The sequence below is a fragment of the Colletotrichum fioriniae genome (assembly GCF_027942845.1).
Source record: "Colletotrichum fioriniae strain IMI 355084 chromosome Unknown scaffold_2, whole genome shotgun sequence".
NCBI classification, from domain to species: Eukaryota; Fungi; Ascomycota; class Sordariomycetes; order Glomerellales; family Glomerellaceae; genus Colletotrichum; species Colletotrichum fioriniae.
The window spans coordinates 3,737,405-3,764,574 of record NW_027076838.1 but is presented as its reverse complement, the minus strand read 5'-3'; the positions used below and the strand labels follow the sequence as shown (position 1 = coordinate 3,764,574).

General features: G+C 51.4%; 6 protein-coding genes across 6 annotated transcripts; all 6 read right to left on the bottom strand.

Moving 5' to 3' along the window:
• Nucleotides 1-1,790: 1,790 nt before the first annotated feature.
• On the bottom strand, nucleotides 1,791-4,446 carry N0V96_002831 (uncharacterized protein; the record flags this gene model as incomplete). The annotated part of the gene is made up of 3 exons (XM_065756639.1): nucleotides 1,791-2,414; nucleotides 2,480-3,281; nucleotides 3,626-4,446. The coding sequence occupies 3 exons, from the start codon at nucleotides 4,444-4,446 to the stop codon at nucleotides 1,791-1,793; spliced, it is 2,247 nt and encodes a 748-aa protein (XP_065615008.1).
• Nucleotides 4,447-9,091: 4,645 nt separating this feature from the next.
• Nucleotides 9,092-10,126, bottom strand: N0V96_002830 (uncharacterized protein; the record flags this gene model as incomplete). The annotated part of the gene is made up of 1 exon (XM_053187119.1): nucleotides 9,092-10,126. One exon carries the CDS (start codon nucleotides 10,124-10,126, stop codon nucleotides 9,092-9,094), a length of 1,035 nt encoding a protein of 344 aa, XP_053054623.1.
• Nucleotides 10,127-10,791: 665 nt separating this feature from the next.
• On the bottom strand, nucleotides 10,792-12,480 carry N0V96_002829 (uncharacterized protein; the record flags this gene model as incomplete). Its single annotated transcript, XM_065756638.1, is given in 4 exon segments — nucleotides 10,792-10,844; nucleotides 10,900-11,541; nucleotides 11,579-12,454; nucleotides 12,474-12,480. The coding sequence occupies 4 exon segments, from the start codon at nucleotides 12,478-12,480 to the stop codon at nucleotides 10,792-10,794; spliced, it is 1,578 nt and encodes a 525-aa protein (XP_065615007.1).
• Nucleotides 12,481-14,834: 2,354 nt separating this feature from the next.
• N0V96_002828 (uncharacterized protein) lies at nucleotides 14,835-16,473 on the bottom strand (the record flags this gene model as incomplete). Its single annotated transcript, XM_053187121.1, has 6 exons — nucleotides 14,835-14,961; nucleotides 15,017-15,095; nucleotides 15,160-15,355; nucleotides 15,412-15,472; nucleotides 15,524-15,990; nucleotides 16,054-16,473. The coding sequence occupies 6 exons, from the start codon at nucleotides 16,471-16,473 to the stop codon at nucleotides 14,835-14,837; spliced, it is 1,350 nt and encodes a 449-aa protein (XP_053054625.1).
• A 1,871-nt stretch (nucleotides 16,474-18,344) lies between these two features.
• Nucleotides 18,345-20,166, bottom strand: N0V96_002827 (uncharacterized protein; the record flags this gene model as incomplete). Its single annotated transcript, XM_053187122.1, has 2 exons — nucleotides 18,345-18,598; nucleotides 18,651-20,166. The coding sequence occupies 2 exons, from the start codon at nucleotides 20,164-20,166 to the stop codon at nucleotides 18,345-18,347; spliced, it is 1,770 nt and encodes a 589-aa protein (XP_053054626.1).
• A 4,274-nt stretch (nucleotides 20,167-24,440) lies between these two features.
• Nucleotides 24,441-26,673, bottom strand: N0V96_002826 (uncharacterized protein; the record flags this gene model as incomplete). Its single annotated transcript, XM_065756637.1, is given in 9 exon segments — nucleotides 24,441-24,443; nucleotides 24,502-24,724; nucleotides 24,787-25,039; nucleotides 25,092-25,396; nucleotides 25,569-25,600; nucleotides 25,620-25,882; nucleotides 25,954-26,086; nucleotides 26,303-26,370; nucleotides 26,421-26,673. 9 exon segments carry the CDS (start codon nucleotides 26,671-26,673, stop codon nucleotides 24,441-24,443), a joined length of 1,533 nt encoding a protein of 510 aa, XP_065615006.1.
• Between the last annotated feature and the right edge of the window lie 497 nt (nucleotides 26,674-27,170).

Sequence of the window (27,170 nt, the reverse complement as noted above, 5' to 3'; positions counted from 1 at the left end):
ACCCTCATCGCGCCGCCGTTTTACTTGGACGACTGTAAGCCTCTGCACCTCGGACTGCGTTTTCATGTTAAGAAACTTGAAAGCTGACTATTTTAGGGATGGCAGTTGTCGCCTGGGTAAGTTCCTCAATTGAGGGGCCAAATCGGTTACCTCCGTACCGGGAAAGCGGGAGCTGACAAGTGCATAGATATTATCGGTCGGCTACAGCTCGACGGCACTTGTGAGTAAGTAATGATGGGCTATTGAGGTACCAATATGGCGACTGATATTTTTCAGTGCATCGCTATGGAGGTGGTTTTCACATTTATGAGATATCCAAGGACAACTTCGTCGGTTTCCTGAAGGTGACTACTCTTCAACCATGAGGGCATCAGTTGACTTACCCACTAATACCGCCACAGGGGTTGTACGCGGACACACTCGTTTACGGCCCAAACTCGTATTTTACGAAGCTCGCGCTGCTTCTCATCGTGATCAGAGTCTTCCGGCTTAATAAGAAGACCATCATTGGTACATACGCCGTCATAGTATTCATGACTGGGTACTATGCGCCGGTTCTCTTTCTCAAGATGTTCATTTGCCACCCCATCGCGGGTTATTGGGATTCAACTCTCAACGCCACCTGCTTAAATCAGAGAGCCATCTTCGTAGCCGATACTGCTGTTAGTGCCATCACGGACACCGCCGTTTTATGTCTTCCGATACCCGTGGCTCTGAGCCTGCGAATGTCATGGACGAAGCGGCTTAAGGTGATTCTCATGCTCAGCGCAGGGGGCGTCGCCACAGCAGCAAGCATTGTTCGGATGATTTTGGTCATTCAACTACAAAAGTCGGATGATGAGCCGGTTGACTTTATACGTTTTAATCTACTTGGGTGAGTCCTCATACTTGCTTGTTTGTTGGGCCGGACTAGACACTGACTCCGAAACTTCACTAGGACTGCGGAAGTGAGCATCGGCATGATCTGTGCCTGTCTTCCAGCAATCAACATCCTGTTCATGCGCGGATTCAGCGGTTCGCAACAATCGAGTTGCAACACCGGCCAAAGCAGCAAAAAGTACTTTGAACTCAAATTTCTCATGGGCAGCAAACTGCAAACGCAAAATTTAACGGCAGTCAATACAACCGGGGTTACCGTGCCTGTGCTTGTAAGCACTAATTCAGAGAGCATGATGCATGAGCATAGGGATTCGATCTTTCCTATAGAAAGGATGAGCCGAGTAACCTCGATCAGACCAGAAGATGTGGAAAGAGGCATCTGGTCGGATGAATGGTACTCCAAAGTCACAGCGTCGCCTTTCTCGGAGCCTGGGTCTCCAGATTGGGCTCGAAAGGGCTCTGTGGGCTTCATGGAGACAATAACAGAATTGGGCTAAGGCCTGCGTGTTGCGGCATGAGGGGCATATTCAGATTATCAGGATATCATTCGGTGTACATCTTCACGAGGTGCTTAGTGGAGAACTTGGGCAGGAGCTAGTATGAGGTTGTGAGATGTCCCATCAACTAGTAGAAAGCGTTATTAATCATGGACGTACTTTTTCAGAGGTGTAATATCAAGCTATGTATTGATATAGCCCATCATATTTCATATCCGCTCATGAATATCTTCAAACGAATCGAAATTGGAACAAAGGTGGAGATGACTGGATTGAACCCATCAAGCAATTGATGAGACAGAGGGCTGGTAGGTCAGACCAACACCTCTCATGAAGTAGGGGGGAGGGTAAAACATTTCATTGTGTCTATATGGTACAAGGAGAAATAGAAGTTACACAGAATTCTCAACAGAATCAAGCTGTCATCTTGCTAACCGGGAGCGCAATAAGTGTCGTCACCTTACCCTGCCAGTCCGTAAGCTTGTCAGTCATCTCCTTGACGACTACTGGCGAATAAGTTGTTGCGGCAGCAGTCGATTTCCAGAATGCAAGCTCGCTCTTTACATAGCTCTCGAATAGCGTTCGAGCAGATGAGACCTGGCTCTCGAGATTGGCAGGGACAATCTGCTTCCACGCGGACGCAAAGTCGTAGCTGACGCCCTTGCTGAGAGCATATCGACCAAAGTCGCCCCAAAGGGTGGCTAGGGAAGCATATGTCTTTTGGTACGAAGTAATGACGCTTGATTCACTTCGATACGCGAAGGTGTCGATAACGTCTGACAAGATGGCGATGCGGCCCGTGGGGCTGTAGTTCTTCCACGTCGCCTGGCTCATGAAGTCGCTCCCGGCAACAATGAACTCTTTGTAGCGGTTGAAGTCGGCGTCACACACTTGTAAGTTGACGATGTTTGCATTATTGAGACCTGCGTCTGCCGTTCGACCAAGAAGACCTGTGAAGGCGTCGTTGATGTTGCCCGCCCAATCTCGGACAACGGTGAGGGTGGTGTACGTCTTCGAGGGCCAGGTATCCTGGAACAACTACATAACTGATTGTTAGTTGAAACACCACAATCATTTCCAAAAGTCCCAGAAGGTCAACTTACGCCATTGAGGTCGAAGACACCAGCAAAGGGGGCTTTCCCGGCTGTGAGCGCAACACCCTTCGGGGTATTGCCATCCATCATCCACTCAACCGCATCACGGAACTCCTGCTTTTCGAAAACATGCTCCGTTACCCAGTTGGTATTCGGATCAAGGTTCGTTAGAGCTGTGATTCCAACGGCGGCGCAAACACCCTGCTTAGCCACAGTGAAAGCTTTCCCCGTAGTGCGAATAATGCTGGTCGCACCGGGATAATTCTGAGTGTATATGCTACTGCTCTGCTTGCCGGGTGCACACAACTTCATAGCAACGTCTCTGGCACCGCGCTTTTCCAACGACCTCCCAAAGAGGTCCGAGGTATCCATGCCAGCGAGCGTCGGATGCTCTGCTTCCTCCAAGCTCGTATCATTATTGTCGAATCCCTTCTGATGCGGACGAGCAGCTCGAATCATGTGTCGCCTCTTGTTAGTCGGCGGTAGTATGCAATTATTATCAAAGACATCGCCTTCTTTGTACACGTTCTTGGGGCTCGAGCCTCCCTCCGGGATCGTAGACAAGTCCGGCAAGTTTGCAGGGCTGGGACAAAGACTGATCTCTGGTAATTTGGGCTCGACTGGTGTGTTGGGGTTACCACAGCAGAAATAGGAGTACGTCCCGGAGCGACAGCCAAAGCCATCAGTTGCGACAGTGACCTCTCCGCTCTCACAGCCAGTCTTGCAGTCTGTCGAAAAGTCGAAAAAGAGGTTGGCGAGAGGGCCGGACAGTATCTGCTTCCATTGAACCCAGGCAGTGTTTCCGGATCGCCTACAAGGCAGTCAGTCAAAGCTTCTGTCAGGCTTTCGTCGAGGAGTACTTGCCATTTACATTCTTTCCAAGGGACAGGATCTTTGCAGCAGTAGCTCTTGAAACCTCCGTTGTATGCACACGTCTGCTGACCACCCTCTCCTTGCTTCCCAGTGGTAAGCTCCTTCGGCTTGTCCTTGTTTGGACAGCCGTACGAAAGAAAAGAAAATGCTCCAGCAACTGGCGTTGTGCCGAGTCCAAGTATGGAGCCGAAAGTCGCGCCAGCTGAGCAAAATGGGGCAGCACCAAGCCACTCGCAAGAGTCAAGCGTACTCGTTGAGTCAGTCTTGGTGCAACATAGAGACTTGTGTCCAGTCCAGCATCCGTCTGTGCTGGCAGCAATCTCGATCTCCTTGCCACTGCATCGGTTTTTCGCGAGCGCGCCACAGAACTTAGGGCTTCCCTTCCACTTACAAGTTGGCGGGTTCTTCGACGGGCAGCAGAAGTTGCGCTTTCCCTGATTGCATCCTAACTCGATGCCAAGTGGACTTGCGTTGCTCCCTGAACTCTCGACCGGAACGAGACCAGATGGGCACGATGCACCGCACTCGCCCCAGACACACTGACTGGGGTCGCTGCTAACTGCTTTGGCGAAGAGAGATTTTGACAAGTCAGTTCGGCCCGAAGCTTTCGCTAGAGCCTTGATGGCAGTCCCCTTAGCGTCATCTGTCGATGCTGCCCAGACCATGACTCCTCCAAGACACTTGCCGTTCGCGTAGTCCATCTTCAACTTGAGCGTCTCTTCATCGTCGTAAGAGACCCACTGATTACCACCCCAAGTGACAATCTTGACGGCTGCAGTCTTGTCTGTTGTCACTTGAGCTCCGCCTTTGTCGATGATCTCTTGGATTTCAGAGAACATCAATGTCCCAGCAGAAGCGGAACATCTGCCTGGGGTACCACCGGCGCTGAAGCCACAACCGGCGGACTTGCAGCTTGGATTCGAGAGGGTAAAGCTACGTCCGTAGAACCCCATACCCATGACGACCTTCTTGGGGTCGACATCATTCCGCCACAGGAGCTCGAGGGCACGATCAATCTCTGTCAAGTTTGTGTGGCTGTTGACGTACGGTCCTAGATAAGGGTTCGTGCCATCCCAGGTGCCGTGTAAGTCATAGCTCATCATGTTGAACCAGTCCAAGTATGGCTGGATGTTCTTGAGATCGAAGTGCTGGAGGTACCAGTATGATGCCGGGAGCGTGATAGTGAGGCCCTTCGTTCCCAGTGCTGCGCGCAAATTCTTGAGAAAAGTGACCAAGTTCTTGTAGTCTGCAGGAGTGCCAGAGCGCTCCTCGGCAACGGGATATTCCCAGTCGATGTCGACACCATCGAAGCCATATTTACTAGCGAAGATTTCTCGTCAGTCGAGATTCATTAAATGAGAATGCTTCACAAATACTCACTTCATAAAAGACAGAAGAGATGAGAAGAAGACGTCCTGCTTCGCTTTTGATGCTGCCAATTCAGAAAACGTGCGCTTGGTCGGCTGATCAGGGTCGTTCATGCTCCAGCCCCCAATGGCAATCTAATTTGCAAAAAAATGAGCGACAAGTCCTTCCACACAGGTGTATATATTGAAGTCTCACCCAGACTTCCATCCCAGGGTTGTAGTTCTTCAGTGCCGTGAGTCGAGGCATGAACTTCGAGTCGGAATCTTGCATATTCGCAATCTTATACGAGGTGGGGTCAATGAAGGCGAACGCGTAGTTGAGATGAGTGTAAGCGGTGTAGAGTAAGTCCTCAGGGTTCACTGACGAAGTTTTAGTAGACAGTCTCCTATTTATCTCGGAAGAAATACTCGAAGAGTCAATTACAAGATTACTTTAAGAGGTAATTACCGTAAAGAGTAATTCGTCTTGGAAGTGAATACTCTTAAGGGCAGTTCATTTGGAGAGAAGAAATTGCTTCAAATAACGATTGCCTTGAATGGTAACTTGAACTTACATCCATTGCAGGCCTTTGTTGTTGACCACCCTTCATAGTAGCCGATCACTCGCTTGCCTGCAGAAGAGCCACCGGGACAACTGGGTGCCTTGACCTTCTTGTCGCCGCAGAATTCCTTGGTAGTTCCGCAAAAGCCAAACTTGGAGCAGCATACGTTGAGAGGGCACTTCTCTCTCTGGCTCCAGGCGGATCCCCAGCCTGGGTCACATTCACTTTTGGCACCACAACTGGAAGTGCAGTTCGCGGGTGCGCAATAGCTGGGCCCAAGGCCACAGACCTAATTCTCAAATTAGCAATTGAACTTCCCTCTGAATTTGGGATACCTATTTAAGTCACTCACATTATTCTTACCACAGCAGCCAAGTTTGCATGGCCTGGTGGGGGAACAGCTGTAGTCCTGCTGGGCTATCACTCCCGATGCAACGAGTAAGAGACAGAATAATAGCACAGCCGGTTTGAAGAGCTTCATTCTTGCAATTGGTACATGAAACTTCAATGTAAGTGATTATGGTTCTGAAATGCCTCATGTTCCTGAGATAAACTCATTGTTTTGTTTCTTCGCGGGAACCTAAGAAAAGGACTGACGGCATCGGCTGGCCCGGATTCCAAGGGGGTCCCAGGTTTGATCACATGGTGACTAGAGACAAGTCGTATCACATTCGACCTGTGTAGGATTTTGTGGAAGTGATGATCGACCCAGACCTCAATCAATCTGCAACCTCCCTTCTTTGAAATGATTTGGTGTGGTAGATAAGACATAACTGATTGTTGATATCGTGGGAAGCGTGACCCGTTCTTATGATGCAGTGACTCTCCGTACTTCTAACAGCTGCTGATTGTGTCTTAACTAGTAGGTTGCAATTTGAAAATGACTTTGCCATCGACAGAGATCATCAGATGTGCAAGTTGGCAACGCTGATTTGGCGCCACAAGTGTGATGGAGTAAGGGGACACTTAAGCTAACGGGTCGTGTTGCTAGCGCCCTGCGTATCCGTTTACTACTTCAGTATACACCACATGCGCCATTTAGTAACAGTAAGACAGTTCTTACCAGTCGTTCAACTGCACAAGAGGGTATTTGTGTGCAAAATGTCGACCTAGGCGAGGTGGTGAGCTCATGCATGTCAGATTGACTCAAATGATTGTACCTCGGGCAGCAAAAACAGAATTGAGACAACGATCAGCGTTTGAATCTTCTTACAGCTGGTTGGCAATATGTCAGCCCATGTCTTACTCAAGAGAAGCTTTCAATGTGGCAGAACCAGACCAAGAGCCCAGATCATATGGTTGTGGATATGCGAAGTCGGATGCCCAAAGTAATACCCACATGCAATTACTACCTTACCTGGTAGTCCATACTTACATAGGACGGGCTCTCCTGACTCTGGTAATCTTGAGGTTGTCGGTTGAAAATTGCAGCTCAAAACAAAACCTATCTTACTCACCAAAACTTAGTTGAACTCAAGATGAAGTCAATTTTGCCTTTGAGCCTAAGTATTTCCTTGTGGCCTTTGGCCACATTTGCCGACCCAAGTGTAAGTTACCCCTACTTCCGGATCGACTTGATCTAGAGATACTAGAGAATAGCATGCCGAATGCGAATAGTCGACTAATCTTGTTAGTTCTTCTTCTTTGCAAACCAATCTGGCACAGTCTTTGATGGCATCTCATCCGGATGCAACCTGGCGTTATCAGCCCCTGTCCCAGAATGCCCCCGAGAACTCTTGAACCTCCTCGGAGGCGGCGGCTATCATACGGTACTCAATGAGACTGTCATGGGTGTTCTTTGCAGATCTGAGTGTTCTCCGGCATTGGCGACTTACAGGAGCAACGTTGTCTCTCAGTGCGCCAAAGACCCCCAACCCAGAAGTGGCTATCCGTCAACCTACTGGGTTGACTCTGTCACTGCTGTCCGGACGCAGATGTGCTTGAAAGACTCCAAGACTGGAGAGTACTGCACTCGTTAGTAAAGCCCTCTTGTGAAGCGCTCCTGCTCCAATGGTCTAATTTGCACGGAAGAATATCTCGAGCGAGTTCTCGGCGATGCCACGAGTCCAGCGGATCTGCTCGGCGGGTACTCCACTGCACAGCTCTGCTCCGAGTGTCTGGTCAGCCTATTCCGCCATCAACAATCGACCCCGTACTCAAATTATGACCCCGAGATGGCTCAGGCGTGGGCGGCCATTCAGTTAAAATGCAGTCTCAGTCTTCCAACAGCAACTCAGACATTGAAAACGAACGTGACGTCGCTTGGGAACTATGCTCCGCCTGGTTATGCAACTGCGGTGTGTGTCGCAGGCCGCACGTATACGGTGGCTGCTGGTGACAACTGCATTGATATCTCAAAGAAGAGCGGCGTTTCGACGGGCTCGTTGATCACGCTGAACAGCCTGCGGATGGACTGTACGAACATCTTTGCCGGTCAAGTAAGTTCCCGATTTTATCAATGCCGGCGATCAACGCGAGAGTTCGGTTTGACTGACATTGAGGGTTGGTAGAATCTCTGCCTTCCACCTACTTGTACTAGCTACGTGGTTCAAAGCGGCGATAACTGTTTGAAGGTCGCCACGCAATTCAATACGACCTACCAGGAAGTGATCGCTTGGAATCCAAGTAAGTTCTCAGCATGCAGAAAAATGATGCCAGTTTCAATCTTCCCCTTCTGATCGAAAAATCAGCTGTTGATAGTTACTGCACCAACTTGATCGCAGGCCAGAATATCTGCGTTGGGCCGCCGGGTGGTGTTCTCAACTTCACTACAATCCCAGGGGCAACAGTAACTAAGACTGCAATTTACGCGACCGCTACGGCTGATAGACCAGCGCCTGTCGCGAGCGGAACCACAACCAAGTGTGGCAAGTATTACAAGGTCCAGTTGGTATGTCCCTCTGGATTGTGCAATTGCAAAGCGACTTGAACAAGCTGGTCCTTGAGGCTGAAGTGTTAATTCACGCTAACCATCAATTTTCGCATTGATCTAGGGCGACTACTGTGAGCTTGTGGCTTTAAACCAGACAGTTTCGTTGGATCTTTTCCGAGCGATGAATCCCCAGGTGAGTTGAAGAATGACTTACACGCCCAAAGACCGGAACTTAACTAACGGCGTGACCTAGATCAACAGTGGGTGCACTAATTTACAGGCCAATGTGTTCTATTGCGTGCTCCCCACCCAAGATTGGAACACCACAGCGACTTCAACAACCGTGCCAGCTCCAACGTCCACGCCTCCCGGAACCACAGACAAGTGCTATCAGTAAGATTTCTTTTGGTTTTTGCTGCGACTTAATAACCATCCAAGTTCTTCAAAGCTCACTTTTCCCTTTTTTTCTTTAGGTGGTATGTGATTCAATCCGGTGACTACTGCGCCAAAGTCCAGGACAAGTTTGCGATTTCTTTTGAACAATTTCGTGCATGGAACCCTGTAAGTGGAGAAAAAACCCGAAACCACTAATGAGTTGCTAACAAGGAGTCATTAGGCAATCGCAAGTGACTGCTCCAATCTGCAGCTGGGGTTGGCATACTGCGTCCAAGGCGCCGCTTCCCTCGCAGCGCGGGCGACGGCCGATGCCTTCAGTCAGTCCGACCTCAACCACGTAGCTCATTATCGAAGGAATGGGGTTGGACCTATTGAGACGGGGGTGCCTGAGTCTGAAGTGGGAGGTGTTGCTATTGGGTGGCCTGGTGTGGACTCTCCAAGATTGAGGAGTGCAATGGGATTGTCAGAGAAAACGGAGTTGTAGAGGGTTTGTTCTTTGCTACCTAGTAGAGACGACATCCCTTTCATCTCGCACTTCTAAGTCGTGCGCTTCCCAAGATTCGAATCCTGACTAAACTCTACGGCGCTTTCTCATTCTTTCCGGAGACGGTGCCGTAGACCACCATACGTCTTCCAAGTCCTCACTTCCGGAGGTGCCGGTCTCGGCATCCGCTAGACCTTCCAACCCCCGGACACTTCGCGTAATTCTTCTCAATGGCATTATATCCGAGTCAAGGAGCCACCAAAACTCTTCGACAATCGTCTCTGCAGCAACCTTGAAGATTGGCTTGAACCATTCCCTCTCTTCGTGACCCTCTTCCAACCCAGGATCCGTGTCTGCGGCGACCGCGAGAAAGAACGGTGCCGATGTCCGCCACCACTTGGACTTGGTTGTCGGTCGGTCGCCTTCGCCCAAATCCAGTACGGATGCTACCACAGCCGAAGAGGTGACAAGAAATACTTTCTCCGAAAGCCCGGCTGGAAGATCGGATTTCATGTTGTCGAACTTGTCGCGCAGGTCATCAGCAGTGGCACTGGCCAAAGCCGGATCCTCAACCCATCGTATCTCGAATTTCGACTCGGCATCCTCGAAGTACTCGGGGACATCGGCTCCGTCTTCATCTCTCTGAAAAGGAATTTCAACGATTCTTTGAACCTGCTGAACGAAGATCTCCCATCGTTCCTGGTCGTCGTAGCAGGCCGTTCGGAAAGCCACCATACCCCATGTCTGGCCCTCATGGCGCTTCTTCCAATGCTTCAGCCAGTTCGGGGGTATGTAATCGACCTCGAGATTCTTTGTAGTCTCAGCAGTCGATTCGTCGCCAGGTCTTTTAGCATCGTGTTGCTGCTCCTCGAATACGTGCATCGCCAGCTGCCCAACACCTTCCTCTCCTAGGACATCCCGTAATCCGGCCTGCATTTTCAGCAGTTCATCCACGGGAAGGGAGGTCACGTCATCTGCGGTCGCATGTCGATAGCGGTTGTAGTTCCAACCTGGGGGCCAGTAGGAACTTGATGCATCCGAGTAGACAGGTTGGGTGGTAGGAGTGGCAACCTGGGGCGTGTCTAGCTCTGGTGCGTCTTCGGCGAAGCTGGGACGCGGCATCTCGTTCGTCGACTGATTCTCTCAAGCTAGTTGTCCCCTGATAGATGAATGGAAGTGTAAATGTGAGATTTGCTCCCAAATTCTAGGTGAAAAGCCGTCGAACAACTTTAATACAGCTGATGTTTGGAGCAGGCAGGAACCCCTCTGATGACATGCACCTTCCCTTACTTACAACACCTCCTTACATAAGAGCGGTACGTATTCCAAGACATCAGCCCCTGATCGACTGAGTCTTACTCTCACTCTCACTCTCACTCCTCGCTTCGACATCACACACGTCTGCGTCAACTTTATGCAGTCTCACTCTACACGTCGTCAATTTACATCCCACTGCCGGTCTCGATTGATCTAGCCCTTGTGCTGATGAGGCACATCCCATGATTGGCTGATGGAAGAAATCTTCTCAGGAGCGATCTAAATGATGATGCAGACCCAGTTAGGGAAACAATGAAATGGCCAACCGTGCACTGGGGGAGGTCTGAAAGTGGTCCTTTCCTAGTGCTCATATTGACATAACAAAGGAGATATATATAATTAGATCTAGACACATTCTAAGGGTATTGTTCGTAATGAATCATGCTTGGACACATCATAGAAAGACAAAACCATAATACGTAAAACTTTTATCACAGATTCCCACCGACAGGCTTCATGTAAGGAAACTTTCACTCCTCGTCACTCTCGGAGCTGGAATCGTCGTCGTCCTCATCGTCATCATCTGTGAGGTATTAGCATCTGTGGAAATTGGTTGAGAAATGTTGATGTGTGCTTACCATCAGCCGGGGTCTTGTTCTCAGCAACACCGTTGGTTCTAACGCGAACCTGCTTGTAGTGAAGGGGATCGCTCTTCAGATCCTCACCCTCCACAGCCGCGCCGCCATCTTGCACATACTCCTTCAAGTCGGCGAAAAGCTCCTCGCCAAACGCACCAGACTTCTTGGCTCTGGTAATCAACTGGCCCACAACGCTGGACGCCATCTTAGCAGGCGTGTTGAGGATCTTCTCAATAACCTCACGGTGACCGAAGCCACACTTGGCGTGAGGGTCATCGACGGGCGCGCCCTCGGCCGAGCTGTCTCTGAAGCGCAGACCGGGGGTTTGGTAGCGACGGATGCGGACTTCGCCGTAGGCCCTGGCAAGGTCGACGGCGCTGACCTTGATCTTGGCGGGCTCGGGAGGGGGCCACAGCTTCGACTTGGTCAAGCCCATGATGGCGGATCCGAGGAGGAGCTGTTCGCAGTCTTCCGCGGTGCCATCCTCAGTGCCGGCGTGGCAGTAGCGGATCTCCTCGCCGGGGTAGCAGGAGGGGTTGAGAAGGCGGTGGACAGGGTTGCTGACGGCCTTGATGATTTTGTCAATGGCCTCGGCACGGGTGGCGGTGAGCATGCGGATGACCTCGTCCGAGATGGGCTGGTCTTTCCAAGGGCGGCCCTTTGGAGTCCTGGAGGGCACCATCGGGTCCGACGCGGGACTTGTAGGCCGCCTTGGCCAGCACGCGGCTGAACCAGCGGGCCTCGCCGAAGACCCAGCTAAGAACGAGGGTCTTATCCTCATCGTTGCGGGCGCCGGCCATGAGAACGTGGCGGTTCAGGGCGATGACCCAGTCGTTCATGAAGGGGACGAGCAGATGGGTGGCGGCATACTTGTCGGAGGCAAGGGCCAGGTCGTACAGATCGCCGACGTTGGGCATGGTGGGGAGCTCGTGGAACTTGAAGTGGGCGATGGAGAAGAGCACGTCCAGGCCGCTGGCTGTGTCGGCAGAAGACTGGAGCTCGATAACGCTAGAAGTGTTGTTGGCGAGCAGCTCCTTCCAGACGCGGGAGGCGGATGCGAGAGCCGCGGAGCGGACGGAGTAAACGATCAGCGATCCATTTGTGTCGCGAACCTTGATGTGAAGGTCAGAATCCTCGTGGTAGGAGATTCTCTTATCGGCTTCGGGGGTGGCCGGGCGGGGAGGGAGGATGGCGACGCGAGTTGCGAGCTGAGCACCCTGCGGCTCCTGTGCCTCAGTCTCATTCTTCTCCTCGTCTTCCTCCTCATCCTCAGAAGAGGAGTCATCGGCGTCATCCTCTGCAGTCTTGGTGGTCTCGGCTACAGAAACGGCCTTGGGCTTCGCGGACTCCGCTTCGGTGGGGGCAGGGGCCGAGGGAGCGCTCTCCTCCTTCTCTTCGGGGACGGTCGTGGGCTTGACCTTCTCGTCGGGGATAGAGGGGACGGCGGGGACGGCGGGCTCCTTGGTGCCGAGGAAGGACTTTTCACGGCCGGGCATGGCGGTCATGGGTCTCTTAACCTCGTCGCCGTTGTTTGATTGGACCAGAGAGGGGGATACTCTGAGAAGAGTCGGAACGCTTCATGAAGTAACCATCCTTGACAGGGCCGAAAGTCGGAGTGGGAGGGCTGGAGGTGGCATTTTCGTTGGTGGTCTTTGTGGTAGGGGCTCTATTCACTGGTTAGTTTGGAATCTCATTCATCGTCGGTATAAGTCAATAACTTGTGCCGGTACAGATTCCTCGAAAAGGAGCTGATACAATACTGGAGTGGCATGGGAAGCGAGGGCATAGCAGAAAAAGACCAAGGAACGCTACCGAAGGGAGGATATTCGCAAAGGCACAGATGGCGGCCGCGGCGGCAACACTCTTTTAGGATGCCTTACGATTGCGCTGGCAGAGCGGCGCCCTCCTTGAGGGTCTTCCGTCATTGCATCTTGATCCTGCCAGTGACGATGCTGGGCAAAGGAGTCATCAGGCGCGTCACCCTCGGGTGGTGTTGGCGGACTACGAACACCCGTGTAAGAGAGGGAAGCTGATTGGAGGCGGGTTGGGTTCGGTTGGGTGTCGACGTTGCTGTTTGGAGCCGCGACAGACACGTCAAACATGCAAGACGACGAACTCGTCGAGCTTGAGTCGGGCGGCCGTTGAACAACTGGAGGGGCATGCATCTTTGGTGGAGATGTTCAAAGCCGCGGCGCCCGCTGTTGCAGCCGGTCCGGTCGAAGCGGGACCCCTTTCAGGGTCCAGCATAAAAGCAGGGGTCGAGGCGAGCGATGCTTGCAAGGGGACGGGCAGAGGATAGAGAGAAAGAAGAGCGGTGAAGCAGGATATTGTGGCCGGGACAACTGAAAGAAGAGAGGAAACAACTTTGAAGTAAACAAAACAAAACGTACCTCTTGAAGCGGTTGTTGAGGAAGAGAAAACCACTTCCAGACTTGCGACGTTCGGGGTCTTGACCAGAGGGGGTCCTCCGGTGAGACTCAAAAAGTGCGGGAGACATTGTGAGGGGGTATCAACGGCCGTAATTTCGGAAAACAGGAAACAAAAAAAGAAGACAGGAAAACCAAAAGCGAAATTCGTCACGCCAAATGAAAAGCAACTGCTAGACGGAGAAGCAGTTATGCAAAGGTCTCAGATGTCGTGAGTCGTGACCAAACAGAGATGAGGAAACAAGAAAGAAGAAAGGCAAATGTGAACGCTGGACTTGATGCTCATATATACGTGCTCGTCGGTGCATCAACCCGAGATACCATGTTCACAGTTCTCAAGCTCAGTACTCGTATGGTATCCACCAAGAGGGTCGGTATGGCAAATCAAAGTAATCAATATTGCCCGTCTACCGTCCGTGAACCTCTCGATGGCCAACATTCTGGAGTCGCCGAGGGATGGTGCGGCCCACCGAAGTGGCTGGCCAACTAAACCTGAACCAAGATTAAACGAAAGGGAAGGTCGAAAAAAAAACATTGGGCACCAAAGAAAAAGCTCGCGAGTCGCATAAACAATCACCGCCCTCTTTCTTCACCGCTGGCATCGCGTCGTCGCCTCGCCGGACGACCGCGTCCAGGGCTCCTGGGAAAGATTGGAAGATTTTCTCACGAACCCTTGCTGGATATGACATTCTTCTCCCCCCGGGAGCTCGGGACACCTGCAGAATTCTTTTCGAGATCCACCTCTTAGTGACATTTAGCGCAGTTCGCGTTGGATATCCTTGGACATCCTTGAATATCTCATCCATCAGCAGGGGGGATGCAGTCACATTTGGCGATCGCCTCCACCGCCCTTTGCATGAAGCACCCTTGGCCGCATGAAACATTGACGGCGGCCGTTTCTACCGCTCTTTGCTTGTGAGTATAGTGTCGAAAATCTGGGAAAAAGAAGGAGATTTTTCAACGTCGGGTGAGGCTGTCGAAGTCTTGAGGCGAGAAAAGCGACTCGGAACCCGCTGGCATATGGGTGGATGAGAACACATGTCGCCATGAGTTGTGATAGTCTGCGAGTTGTGCATGCATCAGAGTTGTGCACCTTGACTAGGTAGTCATTGGGGGAGAAACGGGTTCTGATATCTCTCGTTGCGAGCTTCGACATGGAGGCTCTGCAAGAGAGGGTCAAGAAGAAGACTAAACCCAGCCTCCTGCAGTCACTCGCTCAAAGAATGATTGGATAGATCGGAGTGCGCATCTAGATTCGGCGGGAGATGCAGGATGCGCGTTGAATCGTCAGACGATTTCTCGGCTTCTCATGACCCTGCAGTTATTTAGTTCACGTTAGGCACAAATGCTTCATAATAAAAGCACGGTCCATTATGCTTTATACAACTTGAATATTGGGAATATTTTGTTATGAACATATCGCAATCCTCCCCTGACCCAGAACTCCAATTAATGCCCAAAGGTTTAATAAAAAGAAGCAGCTTCAAGCTTTTGCAACCCCCATGCCATTTACTGCCCAACGATGACGCCAGGAGACAGCTCCAAACCTATGGGCAGTCCCTTGATAAACTTCTGGGTAAAGGGAGCTCCCGATCGTTGAGCAATGACCTCCTCGATGTCCTTGTACATGTCGTATCTGTCATGTCGTTAGTAATGATGTGAGAAACGTCGTTCGAAGCTGGAAAGCTTACCCGTTCATCTCCTCGATGGTGAGCTTAGCTCTCTCATCAGCAACCTTGTATGTGCTGGTGCTGGTGTTGTTTGAGAAACCTGAGTGGAGATTAGCTTCTCATCTTTTTCCAAGAGGAAGGTCTGTTTGATTTATTGAGCTTACCAATACGCTCGTTGATGTTATACGCGGCCTTGGCAGCTGCGGACTGCACACGCGTGGCGCGGGGCAGGCGGACGGTGTTGTAAACCTCCAAGGTGTCTTTGACATCTCCATTGAAATACTTGGGATGGAAAAGAATTCCAAGAGCAGCGGCATCTTCGATAGCCATGCATGCACCCTGACTTTGGTGAGGCATCATCTGAAAGGCTTCAGTTAGAAATGCTATGGTCCCACGCGGATGGATTGTTGACTTACAGGATGTCCCGCATCACCCAGCAGACAAACCATGTCCTTATTGACGTAAGGGTAAGGGTCGCTACATTCAAGTCAGAATCCTAAACTGGAAGAAAATGATTGGACAACTTACTGCATCCACAGACGCCAGGGCTGGATATCCTTGCCAATAGCGAGATGCGCAAGGACCTGCTTGTCAAGCTCAGGGTACGGCGCCAGCAACTCCTCGACGGGGCGGTCCTCGACACCCCAAGCTTGGTTCACGTAGTCTCCTTTCTCTCTAGGGAAGAAGCAATAGTACGACAGCAGTTTTCCGCCGTTGCAGGGCGAGAGAACGATCTTGTCCCACTTGCCCTCCTGACCGCCCCAGTACTCGAGCGCGGCGTCTTGCGAGTAGTCGACGAGGCCGGCCTTGACGGCGTCTTCGGTGAGGACGTTGGCGTGCAGGCAGCTCGAGTCGGCCGGGCGCTTCTCCGGCTTGACGCCGATTAGGCCCCGCACCACGCTGCCGATGCCGTCCGCGCCGACGATGAGGTCGTGTGTGGCGGTCAGGCCGGTGTCGAACTCCACCTTTCCGCTCGCCAGATCGATGTTCTTACACTATTATGGGAAAAAATTGATTAGCTGCTGGAAGAATGCTGAGGTTGGGAGGGAGTATCTCACCTTCTGGTTGACCAATAGCTTGGCCGGAATTCCCTCGCCCTCCTCCTGCATTGCCGTGTCCTTGAGCATGGCGTGCATGTACTGACGGTGGAACATGTTGTAGACGTATCCCCAGCGCTTCTCGTAGTCGTCAAGGCTGTACACACTGACAGGTTCGCCCGTCTTCCAGTCCCTGTTGATGAGACTCTTCAGAACGACGGGGTCGCCCTTCTCGACGTCCACACCCCACTCGTGCAACCAGCGGGTGCCGTTCGCCGCGCAGGAGACGGAGGCGCCGACCTCACCGGCGAAATCGTTGCGCTCGTAAATGGTAACCTTGTGTCCGGCCCGGCGCAGCGCGATGGCGACGCTCATGCCGCCGATGCCTCCGCCGACGACACCGACATCAAGTTGCCTCCAACCAGCTGGAATAGATCCCATGTTGTATGTTTTGATAATGACTGAGCTTGTCAAAGGGGGTATCGCAAAGTTGTTTAGGTCACAGAAGTAGAAGTGTGCTCAGTTCGATGGCGTGTGAGTGATGAAACAAAAGAGACAGACAACGATGAGATTGCCGCGATATGTATACTCATGGACCGTCATCGTTGTCGGGGCGGTACCTGTAAGATGAAGCATCACCACACCCTCCCGTCCCATCTCTGGCCCATCCCGTCCCGTGCGTGCGGCTTTCCGCGGTGTCGTCGATAACAGCCATCGCCTCTCTGAGACTGTTTCGTCCGCGCTGCGGCTACGGGATTAGGTGCAATAACCGCCGCCAACAGTAACCTTCGATAACCTATTGAAGATCCCCAAACTGGGCACCCTCAATGGATGTCCCATGTAAGTCGGCCAATAACGAATGTACTGGTTATCACCTAGTCTTATCGGGCCGGGTCTCGGCTGGCATCCGAGATCCTGTCTGCAGAAGTGCGCGGCCCGCCCACCACTTGGTGCAATTACCGCAATCTTTTTGCGCTGTCTGCTTCCGTCCTTCCGCATCACAGTGCATCCGAACAGTGTCGATGTATCGACCGAACGCGATTACTTCACGTGCTGGCTTTTTATCGCACGGCTTTTTGGTCATCAGACTAGCCAAAGCCGCCAGAAAGCGAGTGGTGTTGGGAATGTTTCGACCCCAGACTTTGCAGCCAATGGACAACATTGACAGACAATGCCTGACGATACGACGTTTACTTTGGCCAACCAGCGTACGCGGCGGACACTGTTCTGGGCAATGTTGCATGCAAGAGGGGAACCGCACTTAGTTTGAACTAACGTTTAGGAAGTTCCGAAGCTACCAAACTGTCGTTGCCTTAACTCAGTATTACTTTGTGGTTGCTTATCCGACGTAACATTACCCGCCAGTCATGGACAATACAATCCAGTGCTACTAATTTTCTGTCTGACAACACAAAGGTTCTGAGAGTGGGCTCCTAGAAGGCAACTCCAACGTCCTCGGTGAAGCGACTCAACTAGGCTCTCTCGGCCACTTCATCGATGTTTTCTCTCGTCAAGCGAAGCAAACTTTGTGTCAACGGACCCTTGGGTTCCTGAGCTGTGGTGATCAGTTCCAAGATGGTTCAAGTACCCAGTTCCTCGACAACTCCCACGTCAGGCAACCAATGTACAAGATGTACCCTATCCGAAGCTAGTACTCGGCATGACGAAATGAAACATGAAAGCATTAAAGTAAGCAGGTATATCATCTGCCGCGAAACCCAACCATTCAGGTGATGTGTGGTTGTCACCATAGCTTGGTACTATTCTACGCACTTCACTCCAACAAGACCATGTTTCATTGTTCAGATTAGAATTTCGGTCATTCCATTGTATCAAATACTTATACTAGTAGGCTTATAGATGAAAGAGAAATGGATTATGATAAACAACTGTAAACCTCTGGCTACAGTTCCTTTATCTTAGTAGACAGAATTGACAATACCGCAAAGATTCGAACCCTATGACTCGGGTACCAATGAGCCTTAAGTTAAGATATACACTAGACGTAACTATGCTGTCGGGAACCGAGAACTTCCACCATGTCCGGCGTTCAGGTGACGCAAAGGTGAAAGTAGGTAATAAAACTTGTTTGCAACATCATCAGATATTGGAATTGCCCATGAGCTTGTTGATACAGGAATGAGAGAGAGCGACGTGCATGATGAAAACTTCTGTCAAAATTGAATTGCTATCCAAGCCATAATTCTGTCACCAAATGCCTCTTACACGAGCCCTGATTCATGAGTATCCCAATTGAAACCATTAACGCCATTACAATGCTCCATATTCGTGCAAGCTATCGTCGAACAGTCTTAGCCCTGGCCAAACTGAGGGGTGTTGAGCGACATCGCCATCAGCAAACCACCGATGAGACCCGCGCAGGGCAATGTGACGATCCAGCCCGAAAAGATGAAGGCGACTTGGCGCCAGTTTACAGCACCAACGTCAAAGTTCATCAGCGCCACACCAATGACGGCTCCAGTCAAGCACTGGGTGGTACTGACGGGGAGACCGAGACGGCTGGCCAACAGCACGGTAATCGCAGCGCCGAGTTCCATGGCGAATCCTGAGAGTGGTATTAGTGACAAGCAATGATCTTCGATCGGGACCTAGCTTACCTCTTGTGGGCGAAAGCTGAGTGAGCTTGTTTCCCATAGCCTTGATAATGTGGTGACCCATGAACCAGAAACCTGCACCGAGCAAGAAGCCGGCGACGACCAAGATCCAGATCGGAGTGTCTCCCTTCTCGCTGACTTCACCCGTCATGTAAACCTGGTAGGCGGCGACCCAAGGGCCGACAGCGTTTGCAACATCGTTGGAACCGTGAGCGATGGACATCATCATCGCACTGGCGACCTGAGCGTAGGTCCACAGGTGCTCGACGCGGTTGTCGTACTTCTTGGCCTTGCCGTGGATGGCAGCGAGCTGGGACGAGGCGTGCGTGACGCAGTCGCGGGTGACTCCCTGCAGGAAGAAATACTTGATGAAGCTCCAGATGCGTCTAGGGTTATGGATGGGTAGGTGGGCGGTGGGAGCAAGAAAGCGTTCTTCAGGCTCGGGCATGCGCTTGTATCGTTGCACTACTGCTGGGTTCTCTGGCCCTTTCTTGCCACGCTCGACGTCCTCGAGAGACATGGGGACGGGGGAAGGTGCATCAGAGTTGCTATCGTTTCCGACCAGCTTCTCGCCTCTATCGTTGCCACCCTCGGTTTTGACCGCTTGCTTCTCGATATCGCCTTCGTTGGTGGCATTTGTTTCATCGTGGGCGCTTGCGTAGTAGTCGATGACGACTTCGTTTCCTTTTGCGGGCAGGTAGATTGGCGGGTTCTCCATGTACAACAGAGGGCCAAGGAAGATGTGACGGAGACGAATGCGAGTATCCTCCTTGACGAGTCTTCGGTGGACGTAGGGTACAAAGAAAATGTAGGACAGAAGTAGAATGCCGAAGAAGACACCGAGGATGATACCACATACCGTACCGGCACCGAGTTCCTCAAGCGACGGTGCGCCGGGGGCCTCAACAGTGATGAAGAGAGCGAGGATAGCAGCCGTGAACGCCAAGTAGAAAGGAATGGCTTTCATAGCCTTCTCAAAAGAGTTCTCACGTTCCAGGACGGTGAACTTGAGACTGCCGAACAAGATGGCGGCAAACCCAGCTGAGATACAAGGAGCAATGCCCCAGGATGCGGCGATCTGGGAGACACTGCCGTCGCCCCAGGCCCAAGAAACCTGGGCTTGGGCGGCAATACCAACACCAACGAGCGCTCCGACGATGGTCTGCGTCGTGGAGACCGGGTATCCAACTTTTGTGGCAGCAAGCAGCCAGAAAGCACTCGCAAACTCGGCGCAGCCCATGGCGAGGATGAGGGTGGAAGGTGTCGCGCGGAACCGGTCGAGCTCGATGATGTTGTTTTTGATTGTGCCGGTGACCTTGGAGCCGAGGACTACGGCACCGAAGAACTCTGTGCACATGGAGAGAAAGCCGACCTGAGGCATGGTTAAGGTCCTGGCTGCCACGGAGGTGGCATATGAGTTGGCGACATCGTTTGCCCCGTTGCCGATGGAGCTGCCGCAGAAGGCGATGGTGATTACGGCGATGATCCAGTCATACTGCGTAAGGACAGGGACAGCCATGATGAAGGCTGACTTGGGAAGTAATTTTGTCTTCCTGGGGATCGGGAAAGAAAGAGGTCAAACGAGATGGACGGGGTTTCACCAGTAAAGGTGAGAAGGCTCGGAGGCAGAGGAGCTCGAAGTGGGAAAGCTTGTCGACCTCTCTCTCAAGGTCGTTGAAAGGCCTGGAGCGCCATGATCTTTATACCGATAACTTGCCATTATTGTTAAGACGAAGCTCTAGCTATTCTCCTCCTTCTCCACAACCTCGATGGCAAGCCCTTCAGGGTTCACGTTTCTGGAGTCCTTGGCTATAGTCGCCTCATTGAGTCTTGGTCACAAGAAGAGGGGGAGGGGAGGGTGAAAAAAACTTCTCAATGGTACATGTCGGTTTCAATACTGTTCAGTAGGCTACAAGAAGGAATTTCGCCCCGATATACCAGTGTCGCGAGTCCTCGACCCATTGCGGTGGATGTTCTTGACGGATGCCCAGTCTGCGCCGAGCTCTGCGCTCATCCACACAGCGAGCTGAGATTGGTGAAGCGGGTGCCACTGGAGGACTTGGCCCTCTTGGCTTTCAAGGTACCAAAAACAGATCCGTCAGGGAAATCCAGCCAGTCAGAGTGGTTTGTAGCAGCACGTTGTCGTCTCAATACGCTCTCAATGATCGAGCATGGCTTGTTTCTATGTGTCTCTGTTGAGTCTCTGCTCAAGTTTTCAACCCTCGTCGCGATGTCGCCAAGCCTGCGATCTGACGCTAGCAGCGCGACACCAGCCCGCTGTCGCGTGCCCTCTTTCTTCTCTGAGAGCACGCTGGCAATCTACTGGGCAGGAGAGCACGCGAGCCTTTTCCTCTTTTGCACCTCTTCTTCGTTCCCTGAAGAGGAGTTCCCGAGCTTTATTGGTAGAGTAGCGTTCGGTATCCCTCTTTGGCGACCGAGGATACACGGCCAAGCTTCCTCCGGATGGTTTTTGGGTGAGCTCCGACGGTCAGATTTCCTGGCGTTGGGCGACAACGCCGCACGAGTCACGCATTGATGCTCTTCTAGAAGATGTGAGCCCCAGCCAAGACTGTGCTACGAGGGTTAGCGAGTCTACACAAAACCAACTTGAAGCTGCTGATCTGCCTCTCTTGGCATTAAAATTGAAAATTACCGCGATGTTCGAAAATGATGGTCTGAACTGCCATAGCCAACGCCCTGCAGCTGTGCAGCTAGCTACCTGAGCCCTCATCTGCGTGTCTACGCCTCTGAGAGACCATTGCCCTAGAATGCTTTACGGTGCTAGATCGGATTTCCGAGAGACTTTGATTGCCCATGATAAGTGACTTAGACCTCACAGTCGAAGGGGACTGAGACTGAGAAGCCCGGGAGTACTTGGTAAGTAAGCATGTACAGCAAGTGCGCAGTGCGTTTCTGTCCCAGTGCAACGCATCTTCTTCGGCATCTGCTTCGATGCAACCCTCGCCAAGACTCCCAAGTTGATAGGGTATCCACGAATTTGAGGTCTGCTACATCACGTTATGACGATAGTCAGGCATCTTTGCTAAGACTGCGAGTTGGTGCTACGCAACAACTCAGTATGGTCCATGGACTTGAGAGTGGCTAAGCACTACTGTCGCAACCACGCAATCCCAACGCTCATTGAGACGTGAAGCTCATTGGATGCAGTTACTGCTGGGGCCCGCCAAGACTCTAAAGGTGAGGGGAACTCCCGTGATCAACGGTCAAACCTTCGAAGTTGTAGTACCAATTTTCGCTGGCGTGAGCTGTTTAGGCTACCTCTTGGCGCTGTTTGGGCACTCATCAGCTCCGTTGCTATAAATAAGCCTGCAAAGATGCACCATCAGACTGACGAACTTCAGCTGGCACTTGACAGCCCGTATGCCAAGGCCGGCATCTTTCCTCGGCGTGATGCGGTTTGATCAACATCGGACCATTTGTTTATTTTGCAACCTTACTTCATTCAAGCTTAATAGAGTGAACATTGGCATTCGTTTCATCACGTAAAACTGGAAGATTCAGGATTGCCGCTGAGACCAGGCTTTGTAAACGAAAGTTGTCATTCTGTGAGCAGACTCCGGCCAAACATCAACCTGCATACCATGTAGTTGTACCTCACCTCAGGTAAAGTAAGTCATGCCACGTGTGCGTGCAACAACAGTCTATGATCTGGAGCATTCGCATTTCGAGGGAGTTTACTGCGGAGAAAACTCAAAGATAACGTGACGGATAAAGGCTCTTTTTTCTCCTTTCAGATGCTGCATTGCCAAGGTGATTCGTGAAGAAAGTTTGGATGCTACAGGGACTCTGCTAACCCTGATTTGATCACGAAAAGCAGACGACTGAATCCGAGATGACTGAACTGAAGCTAATCGCTGGTCAACTACTCGCTCCCTTCAATATCAAACCCTTGGCTGTCAGTGGGACTCGTCCCGAGTCTTGGCACGCGGGCTTGCCCGCCTACTAGCAGCAGTCTGCAGTAATGATTTGCCGAAATGCTCCGAGTTCATCTTCAGGTCGACTCAAGATGCCATCATATTGTAAAGCGAAGATGCCTAAAGTAGTTGGCATTGGTCCTCGAAAGATGGGATCCCGGAGAGGCTTTAACTAGGCTAGTGATACCGGGGGGGCATGTTTGGGAAAAGGACCGCAGCAGTGAGGTACTGGACGAGAACGCAGCCTCAAGACTCCAAAATCATGTTGTGACATTACTCATTTTGCAAATTTACATGCATGATAAAGTTTGTTCGAAAGCAAATTAAAAAAAAAAAAAAAAAGGTCGCCGATGGGTAATCGAACAAAAGGTTAGGCAATGGTTATCAATGGCGAAGTTGCCCAGACATCGTCACATAGGCCCCCGCCTTTGACCACTCAGCCATTGATTCCCAATCACTTGGTGACGATGAAGGAGCAAGAACATCATCAAGTACCCATCGTACTGTATTCGAGGTATAGACACGCGATAGAAGGTGAATATACTCACGTACACCTCATGACTCTGCCCGGTGCGATCAACAAATGACCCACATCCGCCAGTATATCACCCAAACTGCTAGTACACATATCATCGTGTAAGCATTGAAGATATTCCATGAATATTCAACTGCTGCAATGTATTCGAAAAAAGCATGCTTCCAACAAGGAAGTGGTTGTTTCACACATACTCGTTCCAGCCCCTTCATCCTGCCACCATCTTCACTTATTCGACCAAAACTTCTTGTCAACCTTGTCGTCTCAGCAGCTGGTGCTGAGTCATGCTTCTTTTCAAAGTCCCTGTTGTGCTCATCCACCTCGCGTTGTTGCTCTTCCGTGAGCTTCTCTCCGTTGACGCTGGCGTTGGAAATCTTCGGCTGCGGTGGGTTGGTCTTCTTGGCGTCCGCAATGTCCCTGATGTCTGTGGATTCTAGGCCGGGTTTGTCGCTGAGAAATCTGGCGCCGGAAGCGGCTGATGTACGTGCGGCAAGAGGCATTGAATGTGAGGCCGCCACCATGGATGGCAGAACCCGTCTTCGGACAGCGTTGCTCAACATTGTAAAGAGACGAGATATTGGTCACAGTTTGCTGGTGTTTGTGAATCTGGAAATGAATTCCGTGGGTTGTTTTCGAGTTGATGTCTGCAGTGTCTCTCATCAAAGCAGTTTCTTAATGAACACCTTGATTGTTGTCTCGAGCTTCTGATAAAGGGAGAGAGCTGCATGATGTCATTCAGCCACACAAGCCGAGGCCGGGCGCATGCAGTAGCGATCGCCGCTTGTGTGATTGGCCTAGCGGCACGCAGGATCATGATGACATAGCAGCCTAACGCGATATTGTGATCCCTTGTCGCGTTTGATAGCAGGGGGGAACTTGAGAAAATTGCGATTTGCCTGTGACCTATTCTTGAGCTGACGCCAAGATACTGGAGGTATGTTGAGGTTTGGATAAGTCGTAAACATGCAAAAGTCATGCAACAGGAGAACAAGACACCCCGTGCATCATAGAGGGTAGAAGTAGCTGGAAAACAGACGCGTGTCAATTGCTTACCTCGATGCTGGAGTTTTCAGTTTGCAGGTGCAAGGGGGATCAAATCTTTTGCTCAAGCTATTGTTGCTGGCTGCTATCTGAATATGTGAGCACGATGTGACCTTCCATGGGCCAAATGCCATGATAGTTATCCAATGAAATCCTTTCCAGGATGACGACGGTGCTATCTGAGGCAAGCCAAGATTTGCAACTTGTTCACCTCAGCACATAGGTACGTGGCTGCAGTTCCTTCGCAATCCTCGTACCATTTTCAGACATGATGAGTTTCTCTCACTGCATTTGGGACCTGTTTGCCAGTATCGGAGTTACTCCCCTCAGATGAGACGCGCACCCCCTTTTCCTGCACGAGAACCTCATCGGCGGATGGTCCAATGAGGCGACCACTCGCATCGTGAGTGTTGTCCCACTCGGGGATCTCGGCGTTTGGAATCTTCCGGAGTTGATTGCTTTGAGCCCCATCATCGAAGCTAACCAGCTCTTGCCTCAGTTTGTAGCCTCTCCACTTGGGAAGAAGGGAAGCCCAGAGCCAGTAGTAGGCAGCGCATAAAAGGAGACTGTGTGTCCTAGGATCAGCGTCTGCTCAAGAAACAGATATAGAGGGAAGGGTTCAACTCACATTCCGACGCCAGTAACTGCGTACGTCGCATACCAGAAGCTGACATCGCCGGCATACTGTCCACCTGCTGGGGGGTACCATGGCATGATGAGAAGGTAGAGCTGAATGCAGATGTTGAAGATGATAACCACATGCCAAGCCTTGAACTCAGGCTCCGGAAGATTCGCCTTTCTGCGGCGCCAGCGAACGACGTAGATCCCCACAGCCATGGCCAAGTTGAAGGCAGCTGACGGGAAAACTCCGAGATCATTCACTGATCAAAGTTAGTCTTCTGCATCGAGTGCCAACTGAGAGGTACAACTCACCAAAGGTGAAGGCATCTCCAGCAGGAACAGCCAGAATCATCAGCGCCGTGAGAAACCAGATGACGAGATAAGGCCCAAGGGGAGTACCGAAGGGCTTGGTTGAAACCCAGAATCTCGTGTATGGCAAGACGCCCTGTCGTCCACACTCTCTGATGCGTCGAGACAGACCGATAATAACTGCAATCATGTTTCCGAAGGAGGCTAGGGCGATGAGGAAGTTGAGTCCCCGAACAGTGCCACTGTTGCCGAAGACTTGGGTGAAGAATAAGCTTGCCACAGTGAGGCCAGACTTCTCTAAGAGTTCTCTTGGGACTGCAGCATCCTTCCGTTAGACATGATACCAAGATACCAATACCAAGACTTGGGTAATTAACCTACCAGCGGCAAAGAATGCGACATTGGCGAACATGTACAATATGTACACAGTTGTCAGTGCAGCTGTCGCATAGATCTTAAGTGATCGCACAGGATTCTAACAAGTTCTGGATCAGTATGAAGTCATCTACCGTCTGGCGTCATTGTACATACCTTGACCTCATTAGCAACGTTGAAGGCGTTGTTGTAGCCACCGTAAGAGAAGATGATGCGGTAAAGGGCCGTGGTCATACCATAGGCACTGGCTGTCTTGCTCCCGGACCAAGCGTCCTGGAAGTTGGCCGTTGGCTTCTCAACCCTGGTGCCACCGCCAAGGACGACGAACCCAGTAATGATTACGAAGAGCAAGGTACAAATCTTTACGATTCCAACGCCGTTGGAGAACCAGTATGCATACTTTGTGTTGAAAACCAGTGCTGTAGGTTGTTAGTGGATGAACTACGCCATGTCGGATTGATGCGAAGGGTCTGGTGATGTGGGAACTCACTCAATGTGGCCAGACTGTAGCAAGCCAGTGCAGTGCCCTTGATCTGCCAATTGGTGCCCTCATGTCCTGAAATGGCAATAAGATAATTGGCCATGACGGTGGCGTTGGCACTTCCGAAAGAGAGAATGACGCTCTGGACCGCAAAGGTGGTTGGAAACAGCCACATCGGGCGGGGAAAGGCTTGTTCGAGGAACACAACCTCAGACCCTGATCGACTAGGGAAGTACGCCGTGAATTCGAGATAGACCGCTCCGGAAGCAAGGCACAACTAGGGGTGGAGATGGTCAGCATTTGCTCCCTTCTAGCGTAGCATGTTGCATGTAGTCATGGGAATACCATAAGAACGTACAAAATAACCAAGAGTCCAATAGATGAAGCTGACACCGACGGAGCCAGTGCCATTCAAGATAGAAGCCGCTGGAAAAATTCAGTGAAGGTTGGGCAAACATCGAATCGGTCGAACATACGAGTAGAATAGATACCCGCGCCAATCATCATCGTGATGTTCAATAGTGTAATCGTGACAGGGCCAACATCGTATCCTAGAGGCGAGTTGTTCTCGACAGGCGCTCCAGAAGCATCCTGATAGGTTGGAGGCGCATCGTTTCCTCCTTTCTCGCCGATGTATTGTGTGCTGCCATTCGAGATCTGCTCTCGATGGCCCTCAACAACCGTCCCTTGCGCGCTAGCGCGATCGCCAAACGGACGTCGCCAAGCCATCGGAACGAGTACCAAGACGCGAGGACACGGGTAGGGCTGATTATAGCGTCTCAAAAAAAGTAATCTTCCGTTAAAAATGAGCCGGCGGTGTCAGACGGGCAGTTCTCGATCAAGGGTGCTGCACTGTGAGCTCATCAAAGGAATCGTGCTGGCTTTCACCTACCTTTTTAAACCAAGGGTCTCTCACCCTTCCCGCAAAGTTTTATCGTTGCATTTTGGCTTTTGCTATCCGAAGAGGCTTAAGCACTTTGCGGTCTTCATCTGCTCTCGATGCCGATGAGCTTTGGTCGTAATTTGGTAAACGTTCGCTAACGGGCCGTTCCCGATTTCAACATCCGAGGGGTGGATGACACAACCGGCCTCCGATGTGGGGGACCAAGGGGTCAAACAGGGTCTGGCGATGACAACAACTGTCACCAGCATGGCGAATCTTCCCGGTCAGTCAACTTGAAGAAGGAAGCATGAGAACGTGAAGAAAAAACATGAGTTGAGTGTGA